Genomic DNA, 19,528 nt, shown 5'->3' with positions numbered 1-19,528 from the left:
TCTGGAACGCCTCCAAAACAATAGACTGTACATCTAAACAGATGAAGTATGCTTTTACGAGTAAAACTACACCGGTCACACCTTGCACAAACTAATTAAGGTTGAAGCCCAAAATGAAGGTTGTCACAGTTGTAAATACTCAAACAATGCTACCATCAACCCCCCCCCCCACCCCCCATTGATTAGAAGGGGAGCACCATCAGGGAACACCATCACCATCTCTTAAACCTACCCGCCATTTAGGGTTTCAGTACTGGGTGGGTGCGATGTGCTCTTTTTGACACTACTGACACCACACACACACACTTTAGTCATTTTAAAAAACATGGCACACATTCCTTAAAGAAAGAACAAAAAAGCATTGTTGTGAAGTCATTTATTTATTTATTCGGTTTGATTTCCCCAATTAACTCTAGTTGTGCTTCTGTTTAAATTAACAGCACATTACCATTTAAGTTGAACCCCTACCACCCTAAAACAAATGATGCCATGATTCAGAGCAGTGCTTACACCTCCAGGGACAAAGGACATATTGAGGGCAGGGAAGAAAAACGGGGGGGGGGGGGGGGGGAAGGAAAAAAAAAAGGGGGAAAAGGGCCCCCACCCAAAAACAGATCGAAAGGCACAACCAGCAGTCAGAACACGGAGAAGCAGCTTCTTTAGCCTGGACCCCGTCCTGAGGGCGAGACTGTGCCTGTCTGAACAACTCCCAACATCCACCTGCTTCACACAGGCCGAGTCTCACCGCTCCAGTGGGCTCCCGGTAGTGCTGCCTGTCAGCATAATTCAGGGGAGGGGAGGGGGCAAATAATGGCAGAGGTAGGGTCAGCACCACTACTAGGACAGGACTAAAGGGGCACAACTCTTCAGGAGTCCTAATTCACGCTTAGGTTCCAGCATTCACCTTCCCCTTCTCCAGGACCAGGGGACAAGTATGTACAGGGAGTCCTCGCCCAAAAGAGAGGAAAACGAAACAAACAAAAAAGAACCACCATTTCCCACTGGTATGTACAATTCTGGCCTATACATTATTTACTTCATATGCTGCGGAAAGAGAACGGAAAGCCAAAACATACAAAAGAAAATCCTTGAACTACATTGACTCAAACAATGACAATGAATTGAAAAACACGTGTCCAGGACTCGTCTTTCCTTTTTTTTCCCCCTCTCGTGCACTTTAGACTTTTCTGTAAACGCTCAAATTGGGAGGGGAAGGGGTGGGGGGGGGGGGTTCAGAGATTTTAAGAATGAGCGCGGTTCTTGGACGGCACTCTCCAGTCCGCACATCCACTTCACCGGCAGGGAGGAGGAGAGGAGAGGGATGGGGTGCCAAAAGGACGTCATCGCTCCAATCCTTCCCCAGCTCATGGCCGGAACTCCAACTCATCTACGCTGATCACTTTTGATGGCATGGAGGGCAGGGGCTGCTGCAACACATCAGAGCCGAACCACTTTGCAAGACCCAGGGGAGGACTTCCTCCCCGCCGCTGGGATTGGTTCATCCGACTGGAGCTGTGGCTCTGGGATTGAGGGACTCCCTGGGACGCTGGATGCAGGGCTGAGAAACAAGCAATCAGTAAGCATGTCAATTTATCAAAATCATTAAACAGGTCAAGGTATTCCAACACTTCAGTCACACCAGTTACACATCTGAAAACATATTTTAGAGTGTGGCATGTTGGGGAAATTAAGCCTGTAATGCATCAAGATGAGTGATACAAGAATTATTGAATTTACTGACTAGAACAGAATTCTAATGAACAATTTGGTTGTCTACCATCACTGACCAAGAAAAACAAAACAAAAAAACGTCACAGTAGCCTATGTACAAGACAGGAGTACACGTTACACAACCTAAATCAGTGCAAAACTGATGACACCAACTCACTAGACTAGCACTAAACCAGCTCAAAACCGACACTAATTTAATCTTGGTTTATTTCACTGAAAGAAACACTCACATGGTCTGTGCTGCTGCTGTTGCTGCTGGAGTTGCTGCTGCTGCTGTTGCAAGACTGCAAGGTGCTGGATATGAGTGCCAGCCCGGGGGGCAAGCAAAGGGTGCCCTGTAGGTCCCATTGGGTACAGGGGTTGACCTAGAAGGGCTGGGGGTAAACCCTGAAGTTGAGACAGATCCACTGCCTGGGGGTAAATGCCTATAACAGAGACCAGAAATTAGTTAAACATGTGTATGTAGAGAAGTACATGCGTATTGCAGACTGTTTGACACTGTTAATGACGCAACGCCCCCCCCCCCCTAGTCTGAACAAACCCATGTCTGGACAGGACAGTGGAGCACGAGCTGACCTTGCAGTAGCTGAGGCTGTATGCCCTGAGCCAGCATCCTCTGGACCACGCTGGGGTGCAGCTGAGGAGGGGGCGGCCGCACCAGAGGCACATGGGAGATCAGTGGCACAGGGTAGATGGGCCGGGGGAAGTTGGAAGACGACCCTCCTCCCGGGGACACCAAGGTGGGCGTGTGGTGCCCTGAGGAGGTGCCGCCGGCAGGCCGCTGGGAAGAGGAGCGGGGGTGTTGGGAGGAAGAGGAGGGTGAGGAGGAGGAAACGGGGGTGGAGCAAGACTTGCCTGTCCCACCCGGAGGACATCCACCCTCTCCTCCATCCAGGCCAGGGCTTGGGGAGGCGCTTTCTGAAAGGGTGGAGAGAAATCAAGAATTTTATTCAGGACCAACTACATTTTCAAGTAATAAAACATTTCAAAGGAATCTTGTAGTTTAATGTAAAATCTGGTTGAATATCGGCTTCTACACACAGTTGCGTGCGTTGCATTGCTGGAGACGCATCCCATTCACTTTACAGGGGCTCACGTCATCCGTTGCCAAACTAAATTGTGGGTCCGTTGCGTCGCGTTTCTCCCGTCGCTGGCGTTGAGAAGTTCAGCTGTTGCTGCACCGACAGACGGCACCGGCCAATCAAGCCAATTGACGGACGGCACCAACCAATCAAATTACGATTATATTTCAAGTCATTTGCATAGCTAATAGGAATAGTATAGAAACACCTACTGACATGCGTTGACGGAACGCAACTGTGTGTAGAAGCCGTATAACTCACAAAGCATTCAATTAATGATACCTTACATAAAAATGTTAAGCTGTCATTTTAAGCCTCACTAATATAGAAGTCCTGAATTGCTTATTTTGTGTTATTTGAGATCATTTTTACAAATAAAGATGTGAGGATGACCGTCATAACACTTTCAACTACTCTACACAGACTGTACATCTTGAATAGTGCCATCTCCCATAATTCATTACCTTCTAGTGAATTGGCTGCATCCTCTTTGCTGCCTGGTCGGCTCGTAGATTCGTCTCTGGTCTTCTCCTTTGTCTCGTACATTTTACGGATGACCGATGTAGGTGTGAAGGATGGAGACAGCTGAAGGGAAGACATTTTTTTTTTTTTTTTTTAATACAGCTCGAGCATTCTGTTTGTACAGCCAAAGACTGAATTATTTGACATCCTGCACCCAGTCCAAACCTGGTGGACTGGGTGCAGGATGTCAAATAATTCAGCAGTTCACAGATAAATCCAATGTAAATGTTCAGACTAGGAATGCAGTGTGCTCACACTCACCATGCTTGTGACTGGGTTGGCAGGGGAGCTCCTGCCTGTGGTGTGGGGACCTGGTGATCGGTTCAGTCTGGGTTGTCTACGGCAAGACAGACAGACAAACAAACAAACAAACAAACAAAACACAAAAAGACAGAGACCGAGACAGACAGAGACAGACGGAGCACATACAATTTAGCCAATCTAAACACACTCTTGAAATGATTGAAAGCCCTTTGTACTCGACACATTTACCTGTTGCGGTAGGCCTGCTGCTTGTTTTCGTGGGCCTGTTTGTTGTAACCATGCGGGTAAGGGTGACGTCCAGAAATGGCCAGATCCTGCTGAAAGACCAAGTCAGGCAAGTCCATTCCCATTGGTAGGCCTCGCATCTGCACATAGAGCAGTGTGTAGATCTTAGGGTTAGGTAGGGTCACTGAGGGGTCAGGGGAGAAAAAAAACAAAACTCCAAAGCAACAGACAGACACACACACACACACACACAGTCTATTACAAGAAAATAATGGATGAGGTGTGAGGATTGTGTATTTACCTGTTGAGGCTGCATAGGACTTAGGGAACGCATCTCAACCATGCGTTCTCCCATTATGGGCGGAGGGCCAATGGGGTAACCTGCAACAGACCACCAATACATGTTACTCATACTTCTGTAATACCATACCTATTCGCATACTTCTGTAATACCATACCCATTTGCCTTTTTACGAAGGGCACTACGAAGGGTAGTGGGTAAAACCTCCAGTGAGGTGGCGGAAGAAGTGTACCAATTAGAGAAGAGACTAAGTATTTTTCAGATTAATATTTACTGTGTAAAGTCGCAAACCTTTGAGTTGATGTTACAGAGCTCAGGAACAACATGTGCCATTCCTGGTTGTATATGTCTGAAGAACATAAACTTTGAAAAGCCCTCCCGTCCAATTTTTAACTTGGAAGCAGATGTCACTCCCATTTTTGAGGCAAGGCCCCATTGGACGTAGGAAACTTGGATAGAATTTAGTAATTTTAGCAACATGCCTAGTGAATGAAAACTGTCAACACAACTATACCATGATGAATGAAGAAATGCCCTGTATGTGACATTCTTGATTCAAGCATAGTTTTAATTTGAACTATCGAGTCTCACATTGCAAAAACCACTAGTAATGAAATGGCTTCTTGCATAATGTTAGCTGTGATAAGCTATTTAATAGAAAATCAAACGCAAGAATATGCTATGACTACTTTATTCACGTGCATGGTTAACACCGTTTGGACCCATGGAAGTGCAAAGGACAAACACAGCAAAAGACAGTATGAATATCCTGCAGGTTACTATAATACACCTGCCACAGGTGGAAACCCTATTAAAAGAATGAATGAAAATATCCACTGAAAAACAACTCTCAATTCAAGTGGCAAATCACTTTTACCAGTTGTTGGCTGTATGAAGTAGTCCTGTATCTGAGTTCTCTGAGGAAAAAGTGGAGGAGAGGGGCCCCTCCGGTGGACCATTGCAGGGGCTCCAGGTTGGGCAGGGGGTCCCTCATGGTTCCCCAACAGGCTGCTGAGCAGGGCTGGGGAGCTGCTTCGGGGGTGTGTAGGTACATGGCCACCCATCAATTCCTTAAACAGACAGCAGCCAGAATTGTGTCAAGGTGGCATACGAGCTTTCATAAACAGCCTCTTTGTAAAGACATTCCAAACAGACTGGCTCCTCACCTGGAAAATGTTGTTCTGCTGTGCTGTGGGGACCTGGGCTTCAGGGAGCTGCATCACAGTGGACTCAGTCTGCTGCTGGAGCTGAAAAGGAGACAAGAGTAAGTATATGACAAAACTGAACAGCACAAGCATATAAAAAGAAAATACAGGAAGTTACGCTGCTGTCACACTGCACACTACCGTAAAGGGAGCAAGCACTGGAAGCATGATGGCAAACAGACTGAAGGGAGAGGGAGGAAGGAGTAAAAAAACCAAAAAAAAACAGGATACACTAAGTGAGCAAAACAAATGTATGCCCATCGAATCTACTACTGCACACACAAAATGTCCAACTGCAGCACTGGCAAGATGACAAGGAGTCGCGATGGTACTAGAGGCACGGGTCAGCAGCAATGCGGGGCTAGTAGGCGATGGTGGTCCATGCGATCATGCAGCTAAGGTGAGTGGCGTGGCTGGAGTTGGACAAGCGGCTGCCACTTACGTTGGGCTGGTTGGGCAGAGTGCCACTTGCCTTCATGCTGCTGACCAGCTTGTTGAAGGCGGACATGTCGGAGTCCCGGGGGCGTGTGATTCGGGGTTGACCACCAGTCAGTGCCTGCTCCAGCTGCTCAGCCATGAAGGGCGTTCCACAGCCGCCCCTAGGGGGCTGCGGCTGCTCGGACTCCACCTTGAGGCCCTTCAGACCCCCTTCCACCTCTTCCAGGGACAGCACCACACCAGTGTTTGCTAATCAAGTCAAACAGACAGTAATCATCAACATGCATGATCAGTATAGAGTCCAAGTATATACAGACAGACATGTAAGCCTTTTCTGAGGTACAATATAGTAGTAAAATGAGCAAGTATTTGCAAAATGATCAATATCTGAAAAGTGTTACTTCCAGTTTCCAAACATTATATAGTATAATGGCACTCAATCATTGTTTGCAACAACATCCTTCAGTCTTTTATAATAAACATAATGTAGATAATAAATTGCAAGAGCTAATCAGGAAACAAACAAGATCAGTCCGTTGCAGTAGCGGGGGGTAATCAGGACAATTCCCGGTTGGCCTAGTAATGTTTTGAGGCCAGACTGATTATTGTGATTTTAAAAGGGAAATGTTTAGTTTAACCATGCATATGTACTATGGCAATATGGTTCTTTTCATTCTTCTTTGTCCCCAAAGCCTACCTCTGTGGCAATTTCCAGAGTGTGAGAAGAGGGTTTGTTGTAGGGTGTCTGATTGTTCTCATCCCAGGGGGGATACCAACACAAACATGGCCTGGGTTAGGGGAAGGTTAAGGGGTTTTGTAACATCCTTATCTCGGTTAATACTAACTGGGTGGATGGATGATTGTTGGGAGTGACACCTCCTGATTTCTGTATGTGTGGGTGTTCAGGGTAAAAGACCAGAGTGCAACTACAGAGAAGTGGGCATGTTACTTGGCATTTCGTGTGGGCAACATGTTCCCGGTGACGTGAATAAAACTGCAGTCTCACACCAGTTTCTTGGATTATTTTTGACCACAAGGACATGATCACTGCTTGTGTAAGTTCTTTGCTGTGCCCCACAGCAGCCTGGACTGTGATCGCGGCCCCTAACTCTTCACTCCCTGTGGACCCCTCCCCTCAGCCCCGTTAATCAACACGGTAACAACTATGATGACCTGACATGCCAAGTTATGAGATGCGTATGTGATGGGTAAAATTTTAGATGAACAGCCGCAAAACATTTCAAGTAGCCCTGGATTTCTCTCCTGAAATAGGAATCAGGTCAAGTTGGGTCATACTCCCATCAACTACCCCGCCCCCCTTAAGATCTCTCAGTAGGCTAATATTTTATGTCCCATTCTGCCCCCAGGTCAGGTGATGGCAGACCATTGTCCCAGTCACATTATATTAACCAAAGTGAAACCAAATTCTATCATCTGCATTCTGAGTTGGATCAGGATAATCATGCACGAGTCCTGAGACATGGTGACCCTCTAGCTTGAATAAAAGTACAGAAGACCAGTGCTTTTTAAGCTACACTACTCACAAAAAGTTAGGGATATCTAGCTTTCGGGTGAAATTTTATGTTTCAGTACAGCAAGGTTATAGTGGATTTTAGGTTCATCCTAATTCCTGAAATTTCACCTGAAAGCCAAATATTCCTGACTTTTTGTGAGTTACAAAATGCTTCCCCCTTACCAAGAGGCAAGGGTAAAATATTAATACATGCTGCACTCATAATGAAGCCTGGCCAGGTAGAGGGTACTCACTACTCTCCTTCAGACGGGCCTTGTTGGCAGAGAGGCTGGAGAGGAGAGGCTTCAGGTCAATCTTGGCATTGTGCAGCAGCTGCAAAATGTCCACTTTTTCACGGCTGTCCCCCGAGCCAATGGGGGTGAAGTATGGCGCTGGTCCTTGAGTTGGAGAGCTGCAGCGTGGGTCCAGCCCTGTAAGAGAAAGCCACGCAAGGAACCCTCAGTACAGTGCCAAGATCATCAAGGATGATTAAGATCAAGGTGACGTTAGAAATGGATTGAATGCAATCAGTATCAAGTCATTGCTGGCAACGTCTGGAAGTAAGTAGCTTATTTTCTATCACAATGAGACATATACCATGGAAGCTAGGCACCCCGCCGGGAAATGTATGGACTTACAGGCACATGTAATGACTTAACTACCCAAAGCCTACATATAACCAATTTTGCCGATAGTTTCTCTGATCCTGGTGTGTCACTCTCACTTATGATTTTTGTTTGATGGTCAATAGTAAAGTGAAATCTACATTATTGCATATAAACCGTATACAATGAGTTGATTTAGGCTAAACCAGCGGTTCCCAAACTTTTTTTCCCGCGGACCACCTTTTACATCCTGACTCGGCTCGCGTACCCCCACCATCCGACACATAATAACGTAACACATTCTATTGACGCATTCCAGGCATCATATTTAATTAGCGACCCTACATAACAAATAACAAAATCAAAATGTGCAACTGGTCTATGAGCTAAAAAACAGTGTGGAGAACAACATTAGACTGGTTAGACAAATCCACGTGAAGCCTAGGCCTATATGCCTCATCATAATTTCGTTTTCTTTCCTGTCTCGTCCTTTCTTTCATCCCCCTGCGCTCCGGAGCCACCTCCGCCTTAATCATTCTGCCCCCATCCCATAGTTGCTCTGTTTCTCTCGTTTCTCCTCGTCGATCGCTTTGATTAGGCCTTTTGGACAGTGTCCCTCTTTTTAGCCAGTTTTCCATGTTTGCGTACCTAGCCTATACTTCCACGAAACTAACGAGCCAGATATTCTGGCTGCCCGCAGGAGATCACGTGCATTGTGGGTAGCTTATTTTTTAATGAAAACATAGCCTACTATAGAGTTTACAAAGGATTTCCTTTAATTTCAAATTTCCATATCATTATATGGAATGGTATAATTATGTATTATTTATTAATTAATTAGATGATTAATTAATTAATCATTTTAACACCTTTCCGACATTGCCCTTTTCATCTCGTGTACCCCCTAGTGGCAGCTTGCAGTTTGGGAATCCCTGGGCTAAACAATGTGGTGTATAAGCAACGTCTAAAGTTGTGCTAGGAATACTGGATAAAGGCACGCTATTACCTCTGCAAAAATCTCTAACCTAGAACAGCTATTGTCCAATCCTACATTAGCAACGGTCTCTATGCGAGGAAGGTCTGTCAAACTTGCACAAACAGCAGCCATTTGAATAGCCGTCATAGCTATAGTTTGATAGTGAGAACACACTCCTTACAGTCCTGAAGTCTGATGAAACAGTGTGGAAGACAGCGTAGCCAGGCCAGTCCAACAAAAAGTTTGCTTTGATTGATTAAAGCTTGCTCCTACCAGGTATCTGTCCGTAGTTAGGAAATGGAAGAGACTCAGAGTGTGTGTGTGTGTTAGTGAAATGTGAAGGGTCCTACCTGCCAGTCTCTCCAGTTCCTCGTGTGGGGTGGAGCGCAGACTGCTGGAGCGGGAGCCTGATGGGCTCATATTAGTGAACCAACGACTGAAGCGGCTGGCCGACACCGGACCTTCACCCAGAACATCCTCGATCATCTGAAGGACAGAGGATGAGCAGCATCAGCACAGCGGCTTTTGAAGAGAACAGAATTAAAAGCTCAGTAGATGCAGTGCAGCTCAGTAGATACTGGCACTTACTTGGTAGAGAGAGTTTGCAGCCTTTTACCCTCTACAGAGAAAAGTATAGGCTGGGGTTTGGGTTTACAGTAAAGCGGTTAAGTTTGAGAGAGGAGGAAGCATTATTTTCCCCAGATTTCCCCGTTTCTATTGAATTGTTGGGCAAGCCTTATAATACCAAGGGGCAATACAACTCGTGCTTCAAAAAAATCTTACAGCCAATAAAGCTTCGATGCAGCTATACTCAATAGATGGGCATACATTTGTATCACCAAGCCACATTTAAGAGAAAGGAGACCCAAAGGATAAGAAATATGAAGAGATCCAACAGGTCAGCAACAGAGGATTCAGCATGCAAGACATTTCTCTGAAGCCAGGACACCAAGTGCCCAAAGATATGTCAAAGGTGTAACACCAAGTCACACCCATTCTCATTCGGGAAATGTACAGAGTGCTTTCCTACTGAACAAGATACCACACAGCTAGAAATGGGGTGAGATCATTTATATACATCTACACATACATATAAAAGTCTAGAAAACTAAAGGTCACTGTTTTCATGAACTGTAATTTGTGAAGTTTGGCCAGGTTTGCCTTTTGTTTACCATTATAGGGCAATAATTTGGAGATTAATTATTTCGGTAACATAACTAGGTCTTTTTGAGTCCAAATAACAAAAGATAAGTTTTAGTTTTGGTGCATAAAATAAAATGTATACGATCCTGATAGCAATTAGTAAGAAGGCAATTATGTGTGTTGGCGACTACGCCCATAGCCATGTTCTAATTAAAATTATCACACAAGAAGCTGCATGTAGACTGATCGGATAAATTATGCGTCCTGCAGAAATCGAGCAACTTCGGCATAACGAAAACATGCCTGCTTTTTTTTTTTAAATCTGGGAAAGGCAAGTGTTCACTACTTTGATGATTATAATATCCTTATATCAGCCCACTATTTCCCTGCCTAGTGGCTCTATAGGTGAACTCCAGTAAGGGATTTTAAATGTTTATTGCAGGGGAGTATTATCCACTTGCTAGTATTAAATCTTGTCGTCCAAACATCCTACGCTATTTGTTTTGTAACAAAAACAGTAAAACACCTGTGAAAAATAATAGACAGAGCCACATATATACATACACACACACAAAAGAACAGATCCAATGAACACATATAAACATAACAGATCATATGGATAAACATTAATGAAGAAATGAACATTACTCCCAACCATACTGATTAAAAATAAATAAATTGAGCCAGCCAGTCTCAGCAACCCCGTCACCCACATCCCAATCCTCAGCCTTACCGAGGCCAGCCCAGGCATGGTCTTCTCTAAGTTGAAGAACTCATTGAAGTCAAAGTCTCCTGAGGTCTGCTCTGGAAGGACCCCTGAACGGGGCACTTCCTGATCAGCTCCTGATCCCTGTGCCAGCTCCGGTTCCTCTGACAGTCCCCCGTTGCACTCCACTGCATTGGGAAATGTAAAAAATAAATAATAAATAAAACAAACAGGCCCCATTACAAAAAGAGCTAAAAGAAAAGGGACATTCACCAAATTAGGCCCTTGACGAAGCAGACATGTAACTTTTTAATTTAACATAAAAAAGAGAATGTTCTTAAGTAAGGGCCCGTTCACACTTACAATTTCTCTCACCTCCGGGTGCTGAAATTCAGTTCTTTCCCTAAGAAATGCTGCCACTGATTGATGCAACGCACCTCATGTTAAGATAAGCTAGTCGCAAGCAAAACAAAAAGTGAGGCTTCTAAAAACACCAGACGCAAGTTAAAGATATAACTTTTGGGGTCACGTTTTTTTCCCCAACAATTGGTCGTTGCTTAGCTGCGTGCCTTAGCCAAGTCAGGGAGGTAGCTATTTGGCTAAATAAAACACGATCATTGCAACAACACTTAGACAATCGATTTCCACCTCACATGTTTTTGACACTTGTTACTTTGTTCTACTCGTTTTTGGAGGTGAAAAAAAGTGTGTCCGTTTGAATGCAGCCTAAAAGGAGTCGTTTGGCCAGTGAGTGCTGGGCAGATTCTCACCCTCTTTTATGGAATCACTCTTCTTTCGAGAGCGCTTTGGTCTGCGTTTGTCCTCCTCTAGGATTTTGTCATCAAAGCCGATGAGTTCAATGGTTTCCGACTGACTGGTGGGGCCGCCAGAGAACCACTCTGGCTCTTCCTCGGCATACGAGTCATTCCTTCTTCTCTCACTGAACACACGCTTGTCCCCAAAGTCCCTCTGAGGATGCAGGAGAGTTAAGTTAGACATGCAATCATTTATACTCATTTCTGCACTGAAAGCAGATGCAGGAAGAGCAAATACATAGAAGTGCTGTGAGAAAGTCACTTTGCGGCTTGTGTCGATTGTGCCGTGCGCCATGTATGAACAGAAAGTCTATACAGAATGTAAACGACAACTAGTCTCTCAGATATTTGCTGCAGTAAATTTGCTACACAATTAATCAATTTTTAATTGAACAATTAATGCAATTAGCTAATCGCTAAACTCATAACTGTCTGCATGGTTTTTATAATCACGTCATCCTCCTTGTGTCACACACAATGAAACTACCAGTAGGCATGCACACCAATCAGAGGTGGTTCAACTTAAGCTTCATTTCAATATTCCAAATTTTGCTTCACTTTCAAAAATTATATCACAAATCGAATTGCAATCACAATATCGGTCAAAGGCATTTCCCCCAAATCATGCAGCCCTACTGTAGACTACAACCAAAAAGAGTGATCTTGTAGAGCCACTGAACACACACCCTGAACCTCTTGTCTTTGTAGTCCCTCTCTCGCTCCTTGTCGGGGCGTAGGTCTCGCTCTGTGCGCAGGTCCCGCTCAAAAGTGCGGGCAGCCATGATGCGCCCACTGCCAATGCGGCGGATCCCCACCAGCCTCAAACTCTCATTCTCCTTGTTCTCCAGTGGGCTGACGGGTCGCCGTGCCATTGATGGCAAGGCCGCATTGCCTTGGCAACCACCTCCAAAACTCCGTCGCTGGGGACTGAGGACCACCTCCAGGTCATCCTCCTTCAAACGCTCTCGAGGGTCTGGGGACAGACACACAGTCATGGGATGATGTGGCATGTAGCTTGGAAAATATGCTGGGCCCAGAGCTTGGTAAGATGGCAAAAACATTTTTTAACACCAATAATCACAGAACGCTTTTCCTAAATAGCATTTTAAACAAAAAACAGCAATGTCTGTTTCAATCCTACAATATTATCAGGCCTGGTAATAAAAGGGCCCATTTTAGCAGATATCTAGCACCGCCTCATGTTTTTCTAACACTCACATAAATAATAAAGAGAGCTTTACACAGATTGACTGCCAGTTATCAGAGGGATGGTGTGCGTCAGTCTGTGTTTGGAATCACACTCGGTCTTTGTTCAGATTTGCACATTTTAAAGTGGTCATTTCAAAGTCTGAGATTTGAATATGAGGGAGGAAACAACCATGTTTCCGGTTCACGGTACCTTTGCTGAATAAGGGGAGTTCGATGCATGGCCAGAAAGCCAAGGTAAAACCGGTCTTTCATTCTATGTCTGCTTTAACGCCACTTAACCACTGTATGCATACATTACAAAGACCACATAAAGAAACTATGGGCAATGCAGGCACTTACCAGCAATCCTGCGTTTAAGCGGCACCCTGTCATCTGTGTAATCCTTTCTGTGACCCTCGACAGGGGAGTCCCGGTCTGAGGAGGGGTAGAGCGAGGCGTGCCATTTCTCTGGGTCCCACACGCCATCACTGCACAACCAAAATTCAGTTTAGTCAGCAGGTTAGACAGTCATCATGGTACAACAATACCTTTGGCTCCCATTTCTGCTTGCGATGCAAAAACTACACACAGACATATGCATTTTGCAGCCATTAAAAGGTGTTATATACAAGAACATTAGTTTTGAAGGTGCTCTAAGCAATGTTACAGCAAACATTACTACACCATCTGCTAGCTGTGTGTGCCCTGAATACACTGTAAAAAAAAGCAGCCCAGGCTCCTAAAACAGCAACAAAAACAACTTGGTCCAGCCTGGACCATAAAAACATAAACTGTTCCAGCTAATCACCGACAATCCACGATTTTAGGAGAGTTTCAATCGCACGGGAGGGAGGGGGAGGGAGTAGCAGTTTCAAGATCAACAGTTGAAAGTGACGTTACCCAACATCACTTAGAGTGCCTTTAAACTTGAAACTAACTAGAACTCGCAAAACAAACGTGCCATCATGGACATTATCTCATCATGAGGAATGGTGCTACTAATGGCTAAAACCTGATTTCAGAGTCACAAAAGTAACAAAGTCCTTGTTAACTCATGAATAAATTGACCGTTTGAGCAACACAAATGTAACACAATCATTAGTCGATGTTGGAGACATCCAACATTTTAACCCAGATATCTTTGAATCATAAATGTTTACATGCTACATGTAGGATTTAGTCTTTTCCACTTTGGCCAAACTTTTCGGTTACGTCTGCGAGGGAGAAGAGGTAGGAGTGGACAAATGTAGTAATATGCTGCCCCCAACCTGCTTTGGGTGGGCAGTATGAAAATCATTAGGTTCTCTACACAAGACCATGCCAGTCAACGTTCTTTTACAGGGGAGAAAGAACCTACTAAAATTGTTGAGTGTTTGTTGCTGGAAAAAAAAGAAAACATCAGCTATGAATAGAAGTTATACAGACCTGTCATATTTTTCTGACAGACACTCTGGTCTTTCATTGGAAATGGGAAATTCCTTTATTTCCAGTAGCTCTTCCTGTAGAAACAAAAACAAACAAACTTAACTGCATACAATAGTGAGCACAAGCTGAACAAGACAGGCAATTCCAAGATAAAAGGATTTTTCAAAATTAGAAATGACAATATGGGGGCTACTAATGTTAAAAATATTAAAATCGCCAACTACACTCAAAGATATACCGCAATAGACAAGAATTCTATTTAATTTTTTGACATATCAAGATTCTGATTACATGGCATGATTATTGGACAGGGTTGCCTTGGACTGGTCACAATAAAAAGTGTGCAGTTTTATTACACTCAAAAAGCATGAAGTAGAGCTGCGCCTTGTTTTTAAGTCCTCTTGAGAAAGGTTCTCTGGTGCAGTGGTCAAAAAGTCTTAGTACATTGGCAAGGAGGACTTGCACTCTGAGAGACCAGTAATCACACAAGGTTGGTTATAAGACCACTGTATTTTAGTTTTTTTCTTATTTTTTCAAAAGTTTTTGAGGCAACACAATGTGCAAAAAGTGCAAAGAGTAGCTGTACAAACATTTCAGTCAAAAGACTATCTTCAGTGCAAAAAAGAGCAGCAGCATAGTGAGGCAACCTTTTAAAACAGTCTAGAGCAGGTGCATCCAATTAGTGGCCAACAGGCCTAGCAGGTCACAGCTCGTTCAGATCGCATAATTTAACAATTACATCACAATTTCATGAGTCTACCTTATAGGGCATAGTGATCAGACATATAGAAAAAACCGTACAATAGACACACATGTCAAATACATTTTACAGAAAACAGGACATTTCTAATTCTTCATTTAGACCATTAGGATGAAGAGTCTTTAGATAGAAAATATATCTACATTCACATTGCAATAAACATTTATCTAAATTTCCACCACGTCTTTTGGGAGTCAAATTTTATCATCATGTCAGTTTTATTACACGACACAAATGTCATGTTTTGAGGGAACATGTAATTGGAATGCTGACGGCAAGTATGTTGGCAAAAGCTGTTGCCTGCGAGTTGAACGTTCATTTCACTACCACAAGCGGTCAGAACGTCGTTTTCGAGAATTTGGCAGCATTTTGAACACATCTGGTTGCTTTGACCGATAGCTGATGCACCTGTTGATTTGCATAAATGCAACTGCAGAATCTCTGCACAAACGGTCACAAACCATATCAGGGAAGTTCTCCCAAGTGTTCCATCAGCCTCACCAGAGTCTTGGTCTGACAGCAATTTGTAAATGACTTGAGCAAATGCTCACCTTTGATGGCATGTGCCACTTTTGGAGAAGTGTTAAATCCCAGTTTACATTGTAGCCAGCACAGGGCAAAGAAGATGTATGGCGTTTTGTAGTTTACAGTCAATATTCTCCAGTGGTGGTAGGATGGGTTATGGTATGTGTGGGCATAAGCTACAGACGGTGAACATGGGTGCATGTATTGATGCCAATTTGAACGCAGAGATAATGTAATGAGATGCTCAGGGCCATTGTTGTGTAATTTATTATAAAAACAACAAAAGGGGCAATATATTGGAAGAGCTGGCTGACTTGAGGCCCTGATGCACAGTACTGTAGATGTTGAAACTACCACAGCCACTGCAGCAAACATAGCATGCCTTACTTCAATATTTTGTCATTTGAATGCACAGATCAGTAAATATACACATTCAACCTGTTCAGCAACATGTACAAGGCTAACCATCAAGCTACTCTGTAGTCATGCAACACCGGTTACATTAGCATTATTACACCAGACACCACTATACAAAGAGACTATGACAATCCAAGCACTTGATCAGGACACGAGTGGTTTCGGTCTGATAATTGCACATTTATACCGAAGGGGCCAGTAATCGCAGAACTAACACCAAGTCTTAACTACCATGCGATGCGAGCAAGCATTTAGCAATAAAAATCAGTTTAATTACATCGTTTTCAATTGGAATGTCCTGACAATAGCAACGCGAAGCAGTGCTCTGCAGCGTGATGCACAACTAGGACGGCCCATTTCTATTTTTTCAGATATCTGAATTCAAATCCTGCATTTTAAAAACTACACAATGGTTTTACTGATAAAAACACTCCATCTATATGGTTGGGCTGATATGCCATAGGTAACATACAATACGGTTGCAATATTTGGGCTATTCTACACACACTGAACTATGGGGTTTCAAACCTTCGATTCTCGATTACACATATTTTTTATCAAGCTTTACATCTGGTAGTAGGTTCAGGGTAGCCTCGTGAGACCATCCTGATCTCGTGAGCTTCAGGGTTTCACTCGCAGATCAGTCTGGATACTTTCCGTTTGGAGCAGTTCACCAAACGAACGTCCAATCAGCGTTGGCTTTGAGGCGGGTTGAGGTGTGACGCAACGAACAACATGACGGCATCCACAGAGATGAGCATAGCTATCGCGCAAGTTTTATTCAAATTAGAAAGTATTCCTGGGTAAACTGTGAAGCTATGAGTCTCAGCCATGCAGCTGGGAGGAATGAACGACACAGACATCCTCCACGGCTGATTCCAGTTCATAATGGAGGAATATACTATCTTCAGAAGTGTAGGGCCTACCGTGAAAACTTGATGGGAATTGTCGTTGATTAGGTTCATAAATGGTAAGTTAAAACATCTTCACGTTTGTCACGTTACCTAACTTAATTGTATGTTAAACGGCATTAGAAGAATACTTTGTTCATCTAATTGGTTGATTTGGCCCGTCGATAACCAACAAAGGTGGTGATAGACAGATGGTTTATCCAATCAGCTAACCAGTATGTCTGCCCCTTCCCAAAAGTTCTTCAATGAAAAGTTCCCAGATGGATATGCGGAGCAAATCCATCTGGCGGAGTCAGGTTAGGTTCAGGGTACAAGATGTAACAGCAGAATCTGGTTCAGGCACAAACAGTGAATTTACACTATACAAAGAACAAAGAGAACCACCATTTTCTTAAACATTGTTCTCTGTAACCAAGCAGAAAAAGAAACAGAAGCTAACCGATTGCATGACTTGGTTGGTGGAAACAAAGCTGTACCTGCAACAGTGGTCAGGTCGAATGTACATACCTTGGTATATCTGAAAGCGGATGGTCCTGTATCGGACTCCTTGGCAAGATCAGTTGGACTGTCAACATTCTCCTTTTCCCCCACGCAGACATCCTTCTCCATGACTGCTGTTGGAGGTCAAGGTTTGCTTCTGACTCAGATTATCTCAACAGCTGTGGAGGAGGATTGACAGAAGACAACTCTGTCAAGGGGATGTTCAGTGTACCAGCAGGGTTTTCATTACAACTGACAATTTGGAAGAGTAATATTACCTCAGAGCAATTTAATGTGTAAGTGTATTTGTACGTGTGTTCTATGTGAATAGAGAGGTCAAAAGCTGTGAATATGTATGTATTAATGTGACAGAATTCAGCCACCAACTATGCATTAGTTAAACAATATTTTAAAAAGCGACCAAGTTACACTAAATTCTTGAATGCCCATCCCATGATACCCCAGTTGTAATGTCCCTGAATAACTGAGGATGCGCTGAGAATGAGAAAAGGCTCGGTGTTCAAGCTGAATCCCACAGTCCACACTGGCGTCGGTGTTGCACCCACTCCCTAACTTGCCACCGTGTTGGTTTGACTGACGTTAGTTAACGGTAATTATACGTTATACGCAGCAGACACGTCTAGTTTCATCAAGATCCAGTAGAAAAGGCGAGCTATGAAACTAATGTTAACGCTCATAAACTTGCTAGCCATAACACCACTGACAACTGAACACATTTGTTAGCAAGCTAGCGGTAACGCTAACTTAAATCAGCTATCGTTAGTGAATACTAGACCTTCAAGAAATAACTAAGCGTTTGTGTTAGTTAACAGTGTATCGTCAGATTTGCTAACTCGTTCAAGTAAATGTTTCGTAAGGTAATTAACCAACTTGGCCTATTTAGCAAAATATAGCTGAGCATTAACAAGCACTAATAAGCTCGTATCAATTACTAAAACTGTATCAACGTTAACGTCAACGAATGTCTTGTTGACTGGGTCGCTAGCTGGTTTGCTAGGTAGCTAGCACAAAATGAAAGCTAATTTATAACCAATAGTACCTAGCAAACACCGGCTATGTTAGCAAAAACAAACCGAGACGTTGACAGCTTAGCAAATAACGTAACCAAATCAGCAAAATCCCACAACGAAATTTGTACCGGTAAAAAGGGAATGGGGGACTTAAACTTAGACTCTTAAACTTAATAATGTTAACGTTGGTTCATGGGGAAGGGGACCTAGCATTGGGTAAAGTCAGCTAATGCAACTACAGATAGCCATGATAGATAGCAATGAAACTTACCTTAAGTTTAGTTATGCGCCCCTTTCCCTGTGTTGGTTCAAACTGCTATTTAATGGCAAACACTCGATAACTTCGCTTCAAACACGCTGTGACCTATCCAATTTTTCGCGACGATAACTCCTCTTCCTCGCAAATAAACCAAACAACTTTCTACAGAGCAAACGCCGAAAGCGTCACTAGCTAGAAACGCTAGCGACAGCCAAGTTAGCTCGCTAAAGTAAGCACACAACTCGATATCCTTTCCCACTGTGTAATTCAACTTGGCCTATTAGGGTCCCGACGTTTCCCAAACCTCACTCCAGTCTTCAGAGAACAGAGATAAATCAGCTCACTTTATTATTAACCGCAAAACGCACGGAGAAGGATGGTCGCAACAAAGCAAACTCGTAGCTGGTAAAAGTTAGCCTAATGGCTAACGGTCTTGAAAATCTAGCTAGCTAGCTAGCACCCACAGACCACTATGGTTGCAAGCTAGCTAGCTAGCTGGTTAACAATCGCGTCTTTAGTTAACGTTATAAACTTTCTGAAAAATAAACCAAAAGGAAGTAACACTAAGCATGTGTATGTCGACGGAGAAAAACGTTCTGCGCTCGCGAAAATGCTGACTGTCCCAATAAGACTGCAATAAACGCTACCTTAGGATACTTTACTATTCTGTTTCCTCTCTCTGCCAGTCACACAGCGGCGATTTTGATCACTCACTGCATCCGAGAGAAGGCCCTCTGAAGGATTATATAGAGCTTGAACTCGCCATCCCAAAAACATTTAATCGCTGGCTCTTTATGTGGCACTTTACTTTATTATTTTTTTTAACTACAACAGTGATGGTGATAACGTACATTTATTTGTGTGATGCCACACCAGTAATGAATATAAAATAAAAGGCCATCATTTCAGGCAATGTACATGGACGCCAAAGTAGCCCCTCATTATTGACAATTAATTTGTCCTGGGGCCAGTGGGCCAGTCAGAGAATGTCTAATAAGAGACGGGC

The 19,528-nt window shown here is 43.6% G+C and overlaps 1 protein-coding gene across 3 annotated transcripts; it reads right to left on the bottom strand.

The window, feature by feature from the left end:
* Positions 1 to 361: 361 nt before the first annotated feature.
* eif4enif1 (eukaryotic translation initiation factor 4E nuclear import factor 1) lies at positions 362 to 19,259 on the bottom strand. 3 transcript variants are annotated; one of them, XM_076267429.1, is made up of 19 exons: positions 18,535 to 19,259; positions 17,260 to 17,411; positions 14,140 to 14,213; positions 13,075 to 13,202; positions 12,213 to 12,499; positions 11,482 to 11,680; positions 10,739 to 10,899; positions 9,213 to 9,348; positions 7,536 to 7,712; positions 5,773 to 6,017; positions 5,292 to 5,372; positions 5,003 to 5,195; positions 4,126 to 4,205; positions 3,828 to 3,964; positions 3,597 to 3,672; positions 3,278 to 3,398; positions 2,308 to 2,649; positions 1,962 to 2,156; positions 362 to 1,558 (listed from the first exon to the last, which is right to left on the bottom strand). In XM_076267429.1, exons 2-19 carry the CDS (start codon positions 17,359 to 17,361, stop codon positions 1,365 to 1,367), a joined length of 2,928 nt encoding a protein of 975 aa, XP_076123544.1. In that variant the 5' UTR covers positions 17,362 to 17,411; positions 18,535 to 19,259; the 3' UTR covers positions 362 to 1,364. The 3 variants fall into 3 exon arrangements, with proteins under 3 accessions (XP_076123544.1, XP_076123545.1, XP_076123546.1); XM_076267430.1 differs by having other exon boundaries at positions 3,597 to 3,663; XM_076267431.1 differs by having other exon boundaries at positions 5,803 to 6,017.
* Between the last annotated feature and the right edge of the window lie 269 nt (positions 19,260 to 19,528).

Source organism: Alosa pseudoharengus, unplaced genomic scaffold (genome assembly GCF_046254945.1).
Source record: "Alosa pseudoharengus isolate Yale_2024_CS ecotype anadromous, Long Island Sound unplaced genomic scaffold, YU_APseudo_1.1 YU_APseudo_1.1_scf_5, whole genome shotgun sequence".
Taxonomy (NCBI): Eukaryota; Metazoa; Chordata; class Actinopteri; order Clupeiformes; family Clupeidae; genus Alosa; species Alosa pseudoharengus.
This window is presented reverse-complemented; position numbering and strand designations above follow the sequence as displayed.